Source organism: Tupaia chinensis, unplaced genomic scaffold (assembly GCF_000334495.1).
Source record: "Tupaia chinensis unplaced genomic scaffold, TupChi_1.0 Scaffold148801_1, whole genome shotgun sequence".
Classification (NCBI taxonomy): Eukaryota; Metazoa; Chordata; class Mammalia; order Scandentia; family Tupaiidae; genus Tupaia; species Tupaia belangeri.
Genome location: NW_006208648.1, coordinates 446305 through 464620, shown reverse-complemented (window position 1 = coordinate 464620; position 18316 = coordinate 446305). Strand labels below are relative to the sequence as shown.

The following is an 18316-nucleotide window of genomic DNA, read 5'->3' as shown; positions in this document are numbered from 1 at the left end:
GCATCCTTAACCACCACAACACCTGCAGGCTCCCACTGATGAAATCTTGATTCACTGGCCCTGTGACTTTTCTTTATCATTCCTCACATACCTTTTCTTTTTTAATTAATCATGACATACAATAAACTCCACATAATTTTTTTACTAAGCACTGCTTTCACTGTGTTTTATAAATTTTAGTATGTTATATTTTAGTTTTTTCATTTCAGAATGTTTTTGGTTCTTTTTTAAAGAATTATTTATTTAATTTTATTTATTCATTCATTTATTTTAATTTGACCAGAGAGAGACACACAGAGAGAGAGAGAGAGAGAGAAACTGAGAAAGCAAGCCCCCTCCTCCAGGACTTGAACCGTGATCAGCCATGTTGAAGTGTCCAGCGCCTTAACCACCACGCCACCTACCGGTCCCCAATCTCAAAGTATTTTCTAATTTCTCTTCTGATTTCTTCCTTGACAGACTGGTTATTTATTTATTTATTATTATTATTTTTTTTTTTTTTTTTGGAGAGGTTTTTGCTATAGGGCGCATGCGCTCACCAGATAGAGGGAGAGAGACAGAGAAACAGAAAGCAAGAAATCACCCCCCAGGGGGGATGGTCACACAGCAATCCCTCACACATACGCACCCGGTGTGAGTTTAAGCCACCGGGTCCGGGACATGAACCACGGTCGACTACATGGGAGTCCAGAGACATAGCCATTCCGCTAATTGCCGGTCCTGACAGACTGGTTATTTAGAAGTGTGTTGCCTTTCCTCCAAGATGGTTCCAGAAGCAGAAGGAATCTCCTGCCCCTCCCAAAGCTGAAGCCAAAGGCTTTGAAGGCCAAGAAGGCGTCTACAGCTACAAATAAAGAAGAGTGCACATCGCTCACCTCCCCAAGCCCAAGACTCCTCAGCTGCCGAGGCACCCAAATTTCCTCAGAAGAAACCAGCTAGACCACGAGCCCATCATCGGGCTCCCCCAACTGCCTTCTGCCGTGAAGACAAGACACAACGCCACGCTGTGTGCACTGTGGACGTCAAGGCCAGCAAGTGCCAGTCAGTCACACAGGCCGTGAGGATGCCCCATGGTGTCCACGTGGCCGCAGTCTGCGCTCCAATCAGGCCTGACCGACATAAGCATGTAAAAAATAAATTTAAAAAAAAAGTGAGAAAGCAAGCCACCAGGTCTGGGACTTGAACCGTGGTCAGCCATGGAAGTCCAGCGCCCTTAATCACCACATCACCTGCCAGCCCCTTTGGCGAACTCCTTTTTCTCATTATACAACTATAGAAGAGTTCATCCCAGCAAACCTTGGTATGTGGGAACAACCCTCGTTCTGAGTCTTACGTCTGCTGTTACGGAGTCGCTCCACTTTGTCACTGCATGGAACCTGCCTCCATGCTTTCCACCTCAAGATGACGACTGCTCCACAAGTAGGTGAAGAAGGTGTTTTGTAAAGAAACCAACTGCAGCAGTGAAAAGTCAGCACAAGACCTTTGCACAAACTAAAAGTTTTACCCCGTCAGCGTTCACTTGTTTTCGGAGGACGCGCTTCGGAGCCCCGCGCCTCCTGTGAGGTGCACAGCCTCGCTGATGCTCTGGGTGATGTAGTCTATGTTGCTGGCGTTGATGCACGTGAAGTTAATCCGGCTGTTCTTGGGGACGTAGATGTGCTTCTTCCTGACCAGGTAATCCACCTGTTGGACTGTGGTAACCGCAGAGTCAGATCCTACGAGGGCTTCCTCTAAATCCCTCGAGCCAGGGAGAATTAGGAGGGCCAGAGAGTCAGCATTCCTGTGGGTCCAGGAGGCTTTTTAAAGAAGCCCCATTTTCCGGAGGAAATCGTTGACATCTGGGTGAAGCTAGGGACTGGTCACTTACGGCCGTTTATTGCTCAAACACAGACGCGCGGTTGGAATGCGGGCCACCCCTCCTTGACACTTACCGTTGAGTCCGAGGTAGCCGTGGGTCCCGTTCTGCTCAGTGATGTGGTCCCACGAGCCAGGCGTCCCCAGGAGCCGGAGTTTCTCCTTCACCTTCTCCTTGATCAGCATGATGTTCTCGATCACCTCCTTCAGACTCTGCTTCCTGCCGAGGAAGGACAGCACACGAGCGCGAGGTCTCCCCACTTGCACCCTCCTATCCACCCGCTTCTTAGCTTCCCAGGCCCCGACAGAAAACCTGAAGGGGCGTTAGTGGAGCCAGGCTCTGGACCGTTAGAGTCGGGACGGGGCGTAGTCCCATATAAATCGAGCCAGCCAGCAGGCTCCCAGGCAGACTTCTGCCACAGTAGCAAGCCTCTGAGGCTTTCTAACCTCCTCCTGCCATCCTGGACATTTCAGAGGACTCATGGTCTGAGTCCACGAATGTCTGCCACCCACTCCGCTGAGGCAGGGCCTCCGAACGTGCTGCTGAGGGAGCTGATGAAGGCAGAGGGGGCATCCGGCCCTCGCTCCTGCAGGCCGGCCGGTCCGTAGGCACCCAGGCGCTCTGCCTGCCACCCACCCCGCCCCTCCACCTACCACTCTCCGTGCAGAGCAGGGTTGCTGAGGATGGAGGTGATGATGCGCGCGCCCGTGGTCGGGGGGTTCAGCCACAGGGCCTGCGTGAAGGCCATCAGCTGGGAGAGGACGCACAGCAGGTGCTGGTTGTTGAGCGCCACCACCACCAGGACCCCCACGCCTTCATCTGCAGCATCGGAAAGACGGCCTCCTCCTCAGTCTTCTGCCACTCCTGGGGCCTGCACCCCTACCTGACACCCAGCCCTGCCGGACAGAGGGGTGAACCACAGGGCCCTCAGCCCAGCCCAGCCACGGCAGTATTCAGGAAGCTCCAGAGGCTCCTTTTCCAGTAAAGTACCCATAAGTAACATCTTTTTAAAAAATTTTCCATTTAATTTTATTCATTTTTATTTATTCATTTGTTTATTTCAATCTGACCAGAGAGGGGGAGAAAGAGAGAGAGAGAAAGTGAGAAAGCAAGTCGCCAGGTCCAGGACTTGAACCGCTGTCAGTCATGTGGGAATCCAGCACCTTTAACCACCAGCCACCTGCCGGCCCCAACATCTTTTTATTTTTTTTTAAAGAGAGATTTTTGCTATTGGTTGCGTGTGCTCACCAGAGAGACACAGGAACAAAATGCAAGAAATCATCTCCCCCGGGGGACAGCCATCACAATCCCTTCTCCTCCATTCTCCTCTTGGGATCTTAGGCGTGCACGCACACGCACCCAGCTTGAGTTTCAAGCCACCAGGTTTAGGACTTGAACCATGGTCAGCAATGTGGGAGTCCAGCAACGTAACCATTACACCATCTGCTGGTCCTAGTAACATCTTTTTTTTTTTAGTTTATTTATTTCTTCCATGAGTGAAAGACAAAAAGCAAAAGCACTTCCAATAGAGTTCTTTTATCCTTTTTTTTTTTTTTTAAGTGACTTTTGCTAGAGGGTGTGTGCACTCATTGGGGAGACAGAGACAGAAGCGAGAAATCACACGCACACACACACACACACACACATATGGGGTGGGGATGGCCATGCTGCAATCCCTTTTCCTCCAGTTGCTTCTAGGGATTTGGGGCATGCAAACACACACAGCATGGGTTTCAAGCTGCCAGATCTGGGATTCGAACTATAGTCAACAATGTGGGAGTCCATGCCTTAACCTCTATGCTACCTGCTAATCCCACCAGTATAATCTTGATGCTGTGACCCACCGCAGCCTCGGCCAGCCCTGGATCCAGGCACAGGCCTGCCCCGCACACTCAGGGAAGTCTGGACAGGGACCCAGAACCTTCCCACCTAGCTCGGCCTCGCAGAGCTTCGCATGTGACCTCTGCAGCCCCGCCCCATAAACAAGAGTCCTGATGGAGGAAGGACCTTGAAAGAGCACCGCGTCCCACCCTCTCATCTCCTGCCTGTGAGAACTAGGCCCGAGGAGGCCAAAGGGTTTCACCAGAGCCCGTGTTGGGAGCTCGTTTTTTCTTCTTTTTCCTTTTTTTTAGAGGTTTTTGCTATAGGGCGCGTGCGCTGGCCAGAAAGACAGAGAGAGACACAGAGACAGAAAGTGAGAAATCACTCCCCAGAGGGGATGACCATGCTACAATCCCTTCTCCTCTATTCTTCTCTCGGGATCTTGGGCACGCATGCACACGCACCTGGCGTGAGTTTAAACCACTGGGTCCGGGACTCAAACCGCGGTCGACTACGTGGGAGTCCAACGACATTGCCATTACGCCAACTGCTGGTCCCGGGAGCTCGTTTTAATAACAGACCCCAACTTCCTGCTCAGTGATGTCCCAGCTGCCCCCTGCTCTCTGGAATCCTTGGCACCCTCAGAGGATGAGGCCTCACTCATGTCGTGTGTGTGGTACCCCTCAGCACCAGGCCTCCCCTTCTGCCCTCACCCTACCGTAAATGCCAAAATTCCTGGACAGAGACTGGCTGCAGAAGAACTCGAAGCCGTGAGACACAAAGTATTGCAAGATTTTAGCATCTTCTTCCAGGTCACCAGTGTATAGACCCTGACAGGGAATGTCAAAAAATGGGAATATCTGCTTGTTCTGGAGGAGAGAGGAGAACCAAAACACGTATGAGGCCGATAGAGGAGAGGAGGGGTGGGGGGGCGTGGGAAGGAGGCTGGGCTCACCTTCATGGTACCCATCAACTTGGCCCACTGACCGAGGCTCAGCTTGCAGTCCACGATGTTCCCGATCACCAGGATGCAGCCGCGCGGGATCTGCTGCAGGGACAGGCTGGCTCAGCGATGCCTCTCCACCAAGCAGCGCTGGTGCCTGGCCCCGCTGAGCAGGGTGCTCCTCCGGGTGGGCGCCTATGGAGGGCCAGGCATGGCCAGGCCTAGAACAGGCCTCGCAGGGTCAGAGGTGCAGGGGGCAGACGAGGCCATGGCAGGGGCGGGGGCCATGTCTGAGTAGGCCCCTACCTGCACCACACTGAAGAGCACGTTGGAGTCCGAGCACAGCTGCTTGGGGTTCCAGATGCAGAACTCATACACGGTGTAGCCCAGGTCCCGGAAGACCAGTCCATGCGGCTCTGTGGGAACACAGCCCCCAGCTGGCCCACAGGGACAGGGACAGGGACGGGACAGAGGTACAGACAGCAGGGCTGAGAGATCCGGCTGAGGGCTGGGCGGGTGGCTTGTCCAGCGTCTTCCCATGACAGAGTGAGGACGGCGGTGAAGACTGCCAGGGAGCGGGAACTGGCGCTGGGAACGGGGACCTCGCGTGGCCCTCTTCTCGGGCCGCACTCACCTTTCTGAGAAGAGATGATGTAAACCATCTGACCGTCCTTATGCCAGGTCCTGAGGAACTGGCCCCCGAGCTGGAAGGCGCCACTGTCCCCAACGGTGTGCACACCCCCTACCTGTCGGCAAGTGAGCAGAAGCGCCGCTGCAGAAGAGCGATGGCAGTCCCAACGCCCTCCCACCTGCGCTCCTTCCTGAGAGCTCCCATGCCAGCCACCAGCCGTGCGGAGCAGCAGACGGTCTGGACTGGGGCTCCACCCCACCTCTGCCTTTCCCGGGCTGAAGCTGTGGACTCGGAGCCTCCGCATCTCCTTTGTCAAGGCCAGGGCGCCCTCCCTCTCCTGTGCCTGATCACACAGGTCAAGGCGTCGCCCCCGGCTGGGTGACCGAGAGGCCTCACCCTGTTCTCCACGATGGCTTGGCTGTGCTTCCCGAAGAGGAGCTCCAGGGAGGCCTGGAGGAAGGACGCCATGCCCACCGTGGGCACGTACTCGTAGTTCAGGGAGGGGTCCTGTGAGATCTGCAGCCGGGTCTTGCGCACCACAAGAGAGACCCAGGGCTGGCCTTCGTTGGTCATGCAGACTGGGGGACACAGCAGAGGGAGCTCCAGTGTGCCTGCTTCCACCCCGAGCCTGCGCCACAACCCACAAACAACACACCCATCCCAGGCTCCTGGGGGCTTTGGACAATGCCTGTGAAAAAACTTCCCTTTTTTCCCCATATTCTAATTTTAAAAAGACAACTGAGGGCCAACAGGTGGTGTGGAAGTTAAGGTGCTCGATCCCACATGGCCCACTGCACAGTTCAAGTCCCAGACTTGGGGGCCCGAGAATCATGCTGGGCACGCATGCATGTGCCCAGAATTCCGGGGGAGACCAGAGGAGACAGGATTGTGAATCTGGAAGAACAGAGCAGAGGTTGCTGGCCATGCCCCTCGGGGGTGATTTCTCACTTCTCCTCTGTCTCTCCGGTGAGTGTGCACACCCTACCGTAGAAACTAAAAACAGGAAAAATGTGGGAAGTACAGATTTGTGAAGCCTTGAGGGGACAGGGCAGGAACAGGAGAGAGGGCAAGGGAAAGCAGGCTGAGGAAGGTGTGGCATCTAAGAGGCCCCAAAGCGCTCCTCTTGGGATTTTGGACACACACACACACACACACACGTGTACACCTATGCATGCCCGCGCACGCCCCACCTGAGTTTAAGTCATCGGGTCCAGGACTCAAACTGCAGTGCACTACATGGGAGTCCAGCAACTTAGCCATTACGCCAACTGCTGGCCCCAAGTCTCCTGAGGCCCCAGCGAAGGGCAGAGGCTTCTATAGAGACTTGGCCGCTGGGTCCCCCGCAGCAGCGCAGTGCTGCCCCCTATAGGCAGTTAGGATACTTTGCGTCTTAGACTCCGCAGCTGGGCGTTACCTCGGTAGGCCAGGAACATCTTGTAGGGGTAGTCGTCTTGTTTGTAGGTCTTCAGCAAGCTGCCTTCTAGCTTTTGGGCCAGGGGCACATCCATGAACACGGAAAGGGTGGGCATAACGGATGAAAGAGGAGCCAGGACAGTGTCTTCGCCCCTCTGTTCTTCCTGCTTCTGCCTGGAAGTCTCCAAGCCTGGCCCGCCTGCCTCTTCCCAGAACCTGGGCAGCTTCAATGCAGAGACTCTGGACAAGTGGTCGCCAGAGCAACAGAACCTTTTGGGCCACAGGAACATTCTGTGGCCCTTGAGAATCCCCGAGAGGGTGGGCCAGGCGGGGTGGGGAGAACATGGGGTGCCAGGCACTGTTCTCCAACTTGGTGCCCTCTCTCCTCCAGCCCCAAGTGGTCCAAAACAGCTGCTTGGAAGACAGGGCAGGGCGGGCATGCTGCAAGCCAGACAGGGTGTCCCTGCAGGAGGAGGCCAGTCGTACAGTGGTGAAACAGAGGGATGAGATTTTGAATGTTCACCCATTTATTTATCTTTTTACCTGTTGTGATTTTCAAGCTACCAGGTCTGGGACTTGAACCACAATTGGCCATGTGGGAATCCAGCACCTAAGCTACCACACCATTTGCTGGCCCCAAAGGATGAATTTTAAGAGCTTCTATTTCCATTTTGCAAAGGGCTCCAGATTTGAAAAGCAATAGAAAGAGAACGCTGTTTTCTTTTTTTTGGAGAGGTTTTCGCTATAGGGCGCGTGCGCTCGCCAGACAGACAGAGAGAGACATAGAGACAGAAAGAGAGAAATCACCCCCCAGAGGGGATGGTCACGCCGCAATCCCTTCTCCTCCATTCTCCTCTCAGGATCTTGGGCACGCACGCACACGCGCCCGCCGTGAGTTTTAAGACACTGGGTCCGTGACTCCGGGACGCGAACCACGGTCAACTACGTGGGAGTCCAGCGACATAGCCATTACGCTAACTGCTGGTTCCCGAGAACACTGTTTACTTCTGCAGCTACTCAATGAAGTCCTGGGTTTCGAAAGTGCAGCTCAGTACGCCAGTCCTTGTCCTCAGCTGTCTAGGAACGAAATGTCTGCACTCGCCAGCAGTTTCTGTGTGGCCAGCCAGTCTCTAGAAAGTCCGGCTTGCATTTTTCTTTTTCTTTTTACATTTTATTTATTTATTTATTTATTTTTAAGATTTTATGTATTTATTTATTTGAGAGATTTTTGTTACAGTGCACGTGTGCTCACAGGAGAGAGAGGAGGTGAGAAATCACTCCCTGCAGGGGTGGCCATACTGCAATCCCTTCTCCATTCTCCTCTGAGATCTTGGGCATGCACGCACATGTGCCCTGCGTGTTCCAGACAGCCAGGTCTGTGCCTCGAATCTTGGTCTCCCGTGTGGGAGTCCGGTGATGTAACTACTCCATCTGCTGGCAGCTCCAATAAATAATTATTTAAAAAATTAAAAAAGAAGATCACCATTGCTAACTGCGAACAACTCTTATGAATTTAACGTGCTTTCTCTTTTTTACAAAAAAGAATTACTTTTAGTTAACTTTATTTATCCATTTGTTTAATTTATTTTCATTTGACCAGAGAGAGATAAAGTGAGAGAGAGAAGCAAGCTGCCAGGTCCAGGACTTGAACCACAGTCGGCCATGGGGGAGTCCAGCACCCTTAACCTCTACGCCAGTGTTTCCTCTTACCCTCAGGCCTCTCTTCTGGGGCTCAGGCCTGTCGGCTAGCTGTGTCCTAGAACCCGTGCCCTCGCGGCATCTTTTCCTTACCTCCCTCCAAATCTAGCTGAATCGCAAAGTCAAGTTGATGACTATGAAATAAAAGCTACGTAACGGAACCTGTTAGGTCACGTAGACAGATTTCCCATTCCTGAATAGACTGCGTTTTTCTCAAGATGTCGTAACCTCTCCAGACATGACACCTTACTATCCAGAGGGAGAGAGGCTCTCTTCTCCCCTGTTCCTTCACTGAAGGCCCTAACCCCCTGTGTCTTTGTTCTTGCTGTGGGGGAGTACTGGCCCTCCCTGATTTTATCTGGCAGAGGACAGACGCAAGAGCAGAAGGTGGTGTCAGTCCCTCCAGGTCGCTCTTAGGAATGGGAGAGGGGGAGGGGATGCTGAGAGGCAGCCCGCACCCCCAACCTCCGTCCCCAAAGGCCACCACCACGACTTTGCAGGGCTCTCTCTTGTCATGGCTCTTGCACTTCCAGGCCTGGCAGGCGGTCTCAGCAGCAATGGGCTCAGGGAAGGTTTTGTCTGGGCACCCCAGGCTGAGGGGTGGGCGGGAGTGAGGGGAGTGGAAAGGAGAAGGAAGCCGGCAAGTGCAGGGGCTCAGCCTGTGGCTGTTCAGCCAGTGGGCCAGGACTGAGGACGGGGACTCAGGTGTGGGGCTCCAGGTTCTAGGTTCCCACCTCTCACCAGCGCTGGGCCAGGACCGCCAGGCCAGCCCCAGCCTCTCCTTCCTGGTCTCCCTGGTTGCCCTGGCAGCTCCCGGGAGGATCTTCTGTGACCGCAGGTAGACACGCTCATGGTCAGCCTTCCAGTCCCTGACCTCTGCTTCTCTGAATGTCACTAGGGTCCCATATTTCTCACTGCCACAGGCAGTAGCGGCCACTGTGACACCCACATGTCACCAGCGAGGAGGCCAAGGGCGTGTGCTCCTCTGGAATCCCTACAAGCACCAGCCCCCTCCTCCCAGCAGCCAGCATGCGCCTGTGACCAGAGCCCCCCACCCCACCACAGTCCCCTCAGCCCGACCAACAGCATTCTGTCACAGCTCTGTCTCTTATACATGAAGGTCTTTGGAAAGCTGTTTAAGATCCCTCACCTTGGGCTGGCCCTATGGCCTAGTGGTTAAGGGACTAGGATCCAACATAGTTGACCTCATGGCTCAAATCCCAACCCTGGTGGCTCAAAACGCACATGGGGCATGTGTGTATGTGTGCCCCAAACCCCAACAGGAGTGTGGAGCAAACTTGCCCCACTGGGGCATGTTCTCCCCTTCCCTCTCTCTCTCTATCTCTGTCTCTTTCTAGTGGGTGCATATACTCTTTGGCAATACATAAATAAATAAGATGATATAATTCATCTGCCTCAGTGTATGCATTTTTTAAGAGGATTATTTACTTTTATTTATTATTGTTATTATTTTTTATTTGCTATAGTACACATGTACTCACCAAAGAGAAAGAGAAAGAGGAAGTGAGAAAGCAAGCTGCCAGATCCGGGACTCGAACCACACAGTCATGTGAGAGTCTAGCACCTCAACCACCATGCCACCTGCTAGCCCCAGTGCATGCATTTTTAAGTGGGGATAACGTGGAATTGTGTGAGGTTTATGGAAATGAGCACGGCCCTGGGTTGTGACAAAGAGGCAGAAACTCCAAAGCTGCCGTCCAAATTCTAGTGCTGACTATCATTTATCACGTAGGAGATTTTGTAGGCCCTGAAATAAAACCGATGTTTGAACAGACTAGCCTAAAGATCGTGCCCGGAAAGTTATGCACCCACCAATAACCCCCAGGTTCTGGGACCACGTGCACAGAGCTTGGTTGTTAGAGGGAATAGCTCCCCATAAGGCAAGCACCCCATATCCCTCCCAGGTCCAGCCAAGGAGGGCAAAGATCAAGGACACTCTCCCAAGGGTGTGCGCTCTGGACCAGTGACAGTTGTATGTGACTTTCAAGTCCCTGTCTTCTAAATGGGGGCCTCGTGGCAGCTTTCCTCCAGCACTGGACACCAGGGGTGGCTACATTCCTTTTTAATCCATGAGCTGAAATGTAATGGGACCTCAGAAGCTTCACAGAAATATAGAATTAAAGCATAGGTTTATTTTGGTACGAAAAATTTGAAATCCACGTGTAGTGTGTTCATAATACACATTTTCTTTGAACATTCTGAAGACCCCTCTTATCACGAGCAGCTCCTTTCTGACGAAGAGAAATATGCTTCCCTCAGAGAGCTTAAACCCCCAGCTGAACGTTGAGCCTGACTTCGGGTCATCCTCTTTAGGGGCTAAAGAGCAAGATTTTAGTTGCATGTGGGAAAACTGCACTACGTTGGGCGGGTCCTTCTTCAGTCGTATGCGTATGAGAAAAGAATGTGGACTGGGGCGATTTTTCACTGAATCCACCCTCCTACTCTTGACAGCAAACTCCCCCCATTGCCAACCTCAGTTGCAAAGCCCTCCCCTTCCCTCTCTCCCATTTCCGTGAGAGTCTCTCTCTATTACTGTTAACAAAGTACCTTAGACTGGACAATTCGTAAACGTCAGAAATGTGTTTATATGCTCACAGTTCTGGAGGTCCGAAGTCCAACATCGAGTCTCCAACAGGTTTGGTGTCTGGGGAGGGCTCGCTCTCTGCTTCAAAGACAGCTTCTCCCTCCTGCACCCTCGAATGGCAGAGGGGCAAGACAGCACCCTTCAACCACCTTTAACCTGCAGGCCCCCATGTAGTTTTATATATATAACCCTTATGTCTGTTTTTGCTTTTGTGAACTGTGTTTCTGAAGTATTATTCAACAACTCTTTGCCCAGACCAATGTTCTAAAGTATTTATTTCCCTTACGTTTTTTCCTTGTAGTTTCATAGTTTATGTTTCAGTCTTTTTTTTTTTGGAAAGGTTTTTGCTATAGGGCATGGGCGCTCCCCACAAAGACAGAGAGAGACATAATGTGAGAAATCACCCCCCAGGGGAGTGGCCATGTCACAATCCCTTCTCCTCCATTCTCCTCTTGGGATCTTGGGCACGCACGCATATGCGCCGGGCGTGAGTTTTAAGCCACCGGGTCTGGGACGCAAACTGCGGTCGGCTACGTGGGAGTCCAGTGACATAGCCATTACGCAAACTGCTGGTCCCCAAAAGCAAAGTTTTAAAAATGTTTCACCATTCAAGATTGGAAGTTCTAATATCAGACTACCTGCTCAGGTCAAAGATTTACCACCAGGAGAGGAGCGAGCATGGTTTAGGGGAAAGAGCTATGGTTTATACCTAAAGTCAGTTCTTCCTGCAGGAAGTGGGAGGGCGTGCCTCACAGCTCTGCTCTGGGAGGGCCATCCCCCCCCCTTCCCCGAACATTAGAGATGTCTCCACTGGAAAGCTGCTGACTGTACTCCCTCACTCTCCCAGGCCCTCGCCCTGTGGCCCAAGGGGAGGCCCAGGGGGACACGCTCACTCACATGACCCTGGGAGTGGAGGAGAAAGCAGACTGGGTGGCACTGAGCTGATGCAAAGCTCTCCCAGTCTGTCCTCTCTGGAAAGGGACACGTCCCAGTTCCCTTCTGGGAATATCCAGAGAGAAAGCAGTATTTCATCTTGTTTCTGGCTGAAGAGACTTTGGGAACTGTTTGCTGTGCCTTTGTATTATGAAGTGCGACTCCTTCCTGGCAGCTCCAAAATGAGAACTGTAGTCGGTAGTGGGTTTTCAGAACCTCTAGCTCCTAAAGTCTTTATTCCTTCTTTCCTTCTTTCTTTTCTTTTCTTTTTTTTTTTGTTTGTTTTTTGGAGGGGGAAGGAGGTTTTTGCTATAGGGCACATGTGCTCACCATAGAGAGACAGAGAAAGAACAAGAAATCACCTCCCAGAGGGGATGGCCACGTTGCAATCTCTTCTCCTTTCTCCTCTTGGGATTTTGGACACACACGCGCACAGGCACCCAGCGTGAGTTATAAGTCCCCAGGTCCAGGACTTGAACCGCGGTCAACTGCTTGTAAGTCCAATGATGTAACCATGATGCCATCTGCTGATCCCAACTTTCTTTCTTCCTTCCACGGAAAAGAGACAGAGAGAGGCAGGCACCTCCAATAGGGTCTCACACGTGCCCTCCCTAGCCTCAGCCGGCCCAGATCACAGGACTGCGGTGCAACCACCATGAGCTCAGGAAGCATCCGGGGAGCCAATTGCAGGGCTAGTCCCGTGTGAACCCACTCGCACCACCACTGTGCCACCACAGCTAAGCCCCAGCTCCTAAATGTCTTAAAAAGTGTGTGTGAGGAGGCCAGCAGGTGGTATAGTGGTTGAGGTACTGGACTCCCACGTGGTTAGCTGTGGTTCGAGTCCCAGACCCAGTGGCCTGAAACATGCCAGGCGTGTGTGCATGCGTGCCCAAAATTTCAAGAGGAGAAAAGAGAAGAAAAGATTGTGGCATGGCCATCCTCGCTGAGGGGTGATTTCTCACTGTGTGCCTCTCTGCGATGCACATACCCTATAGTAAAAAAAATAAAAAAATAAAAAAAAAAACCAAAAAAACCCCCAAGTGTGTGAGAGCTGAGAAACCACTAAATGACTGGTCATTCTCTCAGGAGCAGAGAACAGAGACTGAGAGACCCTGTCCTTGGCACGCCCAAGCCAGGGCCCCGGGTAGGGCTTTGCAGCTCACGGCAAGCAGTCCTCCTCCTGAGCTCTGTGTCTGCCGTGTCTGGGCTCTGATTGCTTTCTTTATTCGTGACAGCACATGTACACAAGCACGTGACAAGAAAAGAGACAGGGCACCCTCCACCGGCTTCGGTCGTGCCGTGACCCCCTTCAGCCCTTCAGCCCATTGGGTCCCGAGCCACGTCGTGGGTATACAGCGTCTCTGAAGCATCATTACCACTCGCCATGGAGCAGGTCCCATGGGACGCCTTTAAAGTCACTATAAGAGGGGCCAGCAGGTGGCGTGGTGGCCGAGGGCCGGACTCCTACATGGCTGACTGCGGCTGGAGTCCCGGACCTGGCAGCTTACTTTATCACTCCTCTCTCTCACCTGTCTCTTTCTGGGGAAATTAAAAAATAATAATAATAGCCAGCAGGTGGCATGGTGGTTAGAGGGGCTGGATTCCCATATGGCCGACTGTGGTTCAAGTCTCGAACCTGGTAGCTGGCTTTCTCACTTTCTCCCCCTCTTTCTCTCTCTGTCTCTCTCTGATCAAATTGGAAAATAATAATAACAATAAATAAAGGTAAATAAAGTAATTTAATAATAATAATAATAGTAATAACAATAAATTAAATCAAACTATTTAGAAAAAAAGGGGGAGCGGGAGGGACCAGCAGGTGGCGTGGTGGGTAAAGTCCTGGACTCCCACATGTCTGACCGCAGTTGGAATCCTGGACCTGGCTGCTTGCTTTCTCACTCCCCCCGCCATCTCTCTCTGGTGAGCACATGTGCCCTATAGCAAAACATTAAAGTAATAATAGTAATAAATAAATAAGTAAATTTTATAAAAGCTGAACACTGAAGAGCGGCCTCAGGCAGAGTGGCACCGAGTCTGGATTCAGTCTCTCTGTGTGATACCTCAGCAGACTCGGTGCTAGAACAAGGGGCCTCTCCTGTCTTGCACCTCCACAGGTCAAGGCATCAGCTGGTTTCCTTCTCAGGGTTGTGAGGGGCTTCCTGTGGCGTGGGGTGAGTGTTAGCATGCCCAGAAAGCCAATCACTCCTCTCTCTGGACAGACCCAGAAGGGCTTCGCCAAGGGGCCTGGGAGGGAGCCTGGGTCTTCGGCTTTTGCCACGAACACAGGAAGGCGCACTCTTCCTGTGGCTTCACTTGCACCCCAGGATGGTGTGGGGGTCAGTGAAAACCCGCAAAGCTGCTCCTGCTCTGCCAGGGGTGAGGAGTAAAGCAGTCAGGAGCGCAGCCCTGGCAGCCGCGAGGACCACAGCCTACAGGGAGCATGGCTCCCCAGAAGAACCACTCACGGGCCAGGCTGGGAAAACCTGTCATCCTCCTCCTCACCTGAAGCCCGCCCACCTGCCCAGGTCCCCCTGACACCGGCTCACGCCTTATTCCTGCTCCTCCAGCTCAACCCTCCTCTCCACTATTCCTGCCCCAGGCCCAGCTCCTGCTCCCAGACGGGGAGGCCACCTCGGTCCTCGGTCTCACGGGTCTGCGAGCTTTCACGTCTCCAAGGCCAGGATGACTGTTTGCCTTGCAGTTCAAGTGCTCGGTCCTTGCACGGGCAAAAGCAGCCTGCTCTCCATCCACGGACGTAAATCTCCAGCTTGACACCTGGCCACGAGTTGCTGGAGAAATGACCAGAGGGGCGCCTCTCCATCTGTCAGAGGCACTGGGGACGATGTGCAGATGGACTCCACAGCCCCAGTATGAGTCTAAACACACGGGAGGGTCTGCCAGCTGGCACTGCAGCCAACCGTGCTCCTGGATGGCGTTCAAAGACAGTTGCATGAACCAGAGGCCCCTCCTCCAGAAGCACCCTCTCTCCCGCCGTCCACCCCAGCTCCCCCAGGACGGGCTGGGCAGCTCTCCTCTGCGATGCTGGGAAAATATTCAGACACAGGCAGAGAAGGCGTTCTCGTTTAACCTCAGGCTAAAGCAAGACTTCCTTCTCCACTAAGTGCCGTGGCTCTGATGTCCAGTCCTTGCCAAGAAACTTCCACACCTCGGACGCCAGGGATGTTACACCGCTCTGGGTTGAAAAGGAGAGCGTCACCTTTGGTATAGACCAGGTCCAATCCCAGGGGCCACCATATGTGGAAATCCACGGAGCGCACCCCGAGGGCAGAAGTTTATCATTCCAGAGCGCCTGAGCCAGGCCAGCTCACCGTGCACTGTCAGGAGCATGCCAAACCTGCAGGGACTTACTGCGCCCTGGAAGTCGGCCCGGACAGCGGTCCAGGCTCACAGCGTGTACAGAATGCACGGATGACAGTGTTTCCATGGGCATGCTCCTGCCCTGGTACTGCCTGGTAAGGTCTGTAAGAGTAAAAGCAGGGGAAGTAGCTACAGGCTCGAACATGCTATTCCAGTTTTACTTTTTTTAAAAAAAGAATTATTTATTTAACTTCATTTATTTCTTTTAATTTGACCCAGAGAGGGACATAGAGAGAAAGAGAGAAAAGGGAAGTGAGAATGCAAACCACCAGGTCTGGGACTCAAACCACAGTCGGCCATGTGGGAGTCCAGTGCTTTAACCACCACACCACCTGCCAGCCCCTATTCCAGTTTTACTTTAAGAAGATAATACAGGGCAGGCCAGCAGGTGGCGTGGAGGTTAAGGTGGCTGGATCACACATGGCCAAATTTGTGTTCCAGACCCGGTGGCTTGAAAAACACACCAGGAACATGTGTGTGCGTGTTCAAAATCCCAAGAGGAAAATGGAGGAGCAGGGACTGCAGCATGGCCATGCCCCGGAGGGGTGAGTTCTCACTTTCCTGCTCTGTCTCTTTCAGTTGAGCACATACCCTATGACAAAAATCTTTAAAAAAGAAAGAAAGAAAGAAAGAAAGAAAGAAAGAAAGAAAGAAAGAAAGAAAGAAAGAAAGAAAGAAAGAAAGAAAGAAAGAAAAAGGAAGGAAGGAAGGAAGGAAGGAAGGAAGGAAGGAAGGGAGGGAGGGAGGAAGGAAGGAAGGAAGAAAGAAAGAAAAAGGAAAAAGAAAGAAAAAAGAAAAGAAAAGATAATATAGGCTGGCTCTGGGTCCTGGTGGTTAAGGCAGCCAGATCCCATGTGGCCAAATATGGTTCAAGCCCTGGACCCAGCGGCTTGAGAAACACTCCCTGCACGTGTGTGCCTGCCCAAAATCCCGAAAGGAGGGAGAGATGGAGAAGAAAGGGTTGCAACCTGACCACGCCCCAGGGCAATTGCTGTCTCCTCTCCCTGTCTCTTTCTGGTGACTACATGGTCCCTCTAGAAAGAAGAAGAAAAAGAAGAGGAAAACACAGATTTCTGCAGCCCAGGAAGGGGGAGGCTGTGGAAAGGCTGAGGAATGTCAGAACATCTGTAACCCACAACATCTACCCGACACTAATGATGCATTGTGCCTCTAGACCCGCACACACACGCACGCGCACACATGCGCACATGCACAGGCACACACACAGGTGAGCACTAGCATGCACAGGCACACGCACACATGCTCATGCACACACGTACAGGCACACGCACACATGTTCGTGCACACACTCACAGGCACACGCACGCACGCACAGGCACAGGACAAAACTGACTCCTGATGGCCATGGGACCTCCTAACGCATGCTGGCCTGTGGCACGGAAGGTGACGGATGCCCCACGCCCTGATCCCGTCCCACACACCCCTGGACAGCACGGCTTTCCTACTCACTGGCAGCTGGATTCCAGGAACGTGGTTGGGGGGTGGAAGGGTCAAGGCTCAAGTCGACCCACACAGACTTTTCCTTTCTGGTTTGATGAGCATTAGTAAAAAAGGGAACCAGATTAGTCCCGATTTATTGCCTCCGTCAAAAGCCAGCTCTAAGTAGAGGGCTCTGGATTATGAAGAGAAGACCAATGGAGAGAAAGGGTACGGACCGACGAACCGCACTCAGCGGCATTTATTAAGCTAATTTTAAAAGGAAAAGAAGGGGCCAGGGCTAGCGGCTCCCCTTCTACAGACCCTGGAGCCTCCTGAATCCACAAGTCCTTCTGACGCTGCCTTGAGGTAGATCAGAGGCATCCCTGTCTCCCTGAGGGAGGCAGGGACCCAGCCCGAACCTTGAACTTTCCTGGCCTCTGGCTCCTGGGCATGGCCCCAGAACCTGAGAACACCGACCAGCTCCTGGGGTCTTGGCAGCAGGAGGAGCCAAAAGAGGGTGCTCTCCTCGCCCTCAGGGCACAGCAAGCAAGGCGCGGGTGACCCTTCAAAAGCTGGCTGGGCCGCTCCACGGGGAGCAGCCTGGAACTCCAGCTGCTGAGGTAGTAATGAGGTCGCAGGGATTTATAAACTCCTGGGGGGGGAGGGTGAACCCCCCATGCCGACCTCAGGTTCCAGAGGGTGGAGTTTTAGGCTGGGGAATCCCACCCTTGTATGATCAGAGGCCGAGGCTTTCCAGAGGTTCTGGATCAACCGACTGTCCAAGTGGTGGTGCCTTGTCCTTCAGGCCTAAGAAACTCCTCAGGGGACCCTAAAAAATGGAGATAGCATATGGGGTGAAAGGGCAGAGGGTGCCGACCAGGCACTGGACGGAAGGGGAAGAGACTGGGACCCAAGCACATAGAGGCTGCCCAGCCCAGAAATCCCACCCCACCTCGACCTGGCCCTGCGCTCTGGAGCCAAATACGCACCCGCGGGTCCCGCACTCACGTCTGTCCTTCACAGCCGATGTGGGCTGTCGCCTTCATAGCCTCGGACCTTAGAGGAAAAGCAGAAATGAGGCCGAGGGTGGGAGGGCCACTACCTCCTCTGCGAGGCCTAGCCGGGTCTAGCGACGACGGGAGTTCTGGGCCGCCCAAGAGCTGCGCTGGGAAACCAGAGCTACAGCGCGTGGGTCAGGCCTCCGGGGCGCCGCGGGGCCGCACTCTCCCGTGGCCACGCAGGTCCCACGCAAGAACGCCCCACCTGCCCTCCTTCGCTTCATCCCCAGTGGGTGGATCTAGGAAAGGAAAGCGCTCCGGGTCCCATTTTGATCCCTTCTCTCTCAGTGCATAGGCCCGGATCCCCCGCCTTCTCCTACCAAACCCCGAATTCAGACACTGGACCACCGGAGTCAGACTCGGAACGCGCCCTTCACGGCGAGCGGGCCTCCGGGGCCCAGTGACATACCCGTCGAGTGGCTGGCACTGCGTGGACTCGGCTGGGCCGCGCAGGCAGGGGCGCCCGCGGGCTGTTGCGCCCAGGAGGCGGCTGCTGCGGACTCCTCGGGCCGGCAGCCCCGGAGCCGGCGGGAGGGGCTGC

General features: G+C 53.4%; 1 protein-coding gene across 3 annotated transcripts; it reads right to left on the bottom strand.

Annotated features, from left to right (window-relative positions):
- Positions 1-1184: 1184 nt before the first annotated feature.
- GOT1L1 (glutamic-oxaloacetic transaminase 1 like 1) lies at positions 1185-6896 on the bottom strand. 3 transcript variants are annotated; one of them, XM_006170651.1, is made up of 9 exons: positions 6665-6896; positions 5647-5828; positions 5254-5365; positions 4926-5035; positions 4632-4724; positions 4395-4545; positions 2509-2674; positions 1932-2074; positions 1185-1691 (listed from the first exon to the last, which is right to left on the bottom strand). In XM_006170651.1, the coding sequence occupies exons 1-9, from the start codon at positions 6777-6779 to the stop codon at positions 1516-1518; spliced, it is 1248 nt and encodes a 415-aa protein (XP_006170713.1). In that variant the 5' UTR covers positions 6780-6896; the 3' UTR covers positions 1185-1515. The 3 variants fall into 3 exon arrangements, with proteins under 3 accessions (XP_006170713.1, XP_006170714.1, XP_006170715.1); XM_006170652.1 differs by having other exon boundaries at positions 4395-4506; XM_006170653.1 differs by having other exon boundaries at positions 6633-6696.
- Positions 6897-18316: the final 11420 nt, after the last annotated feature.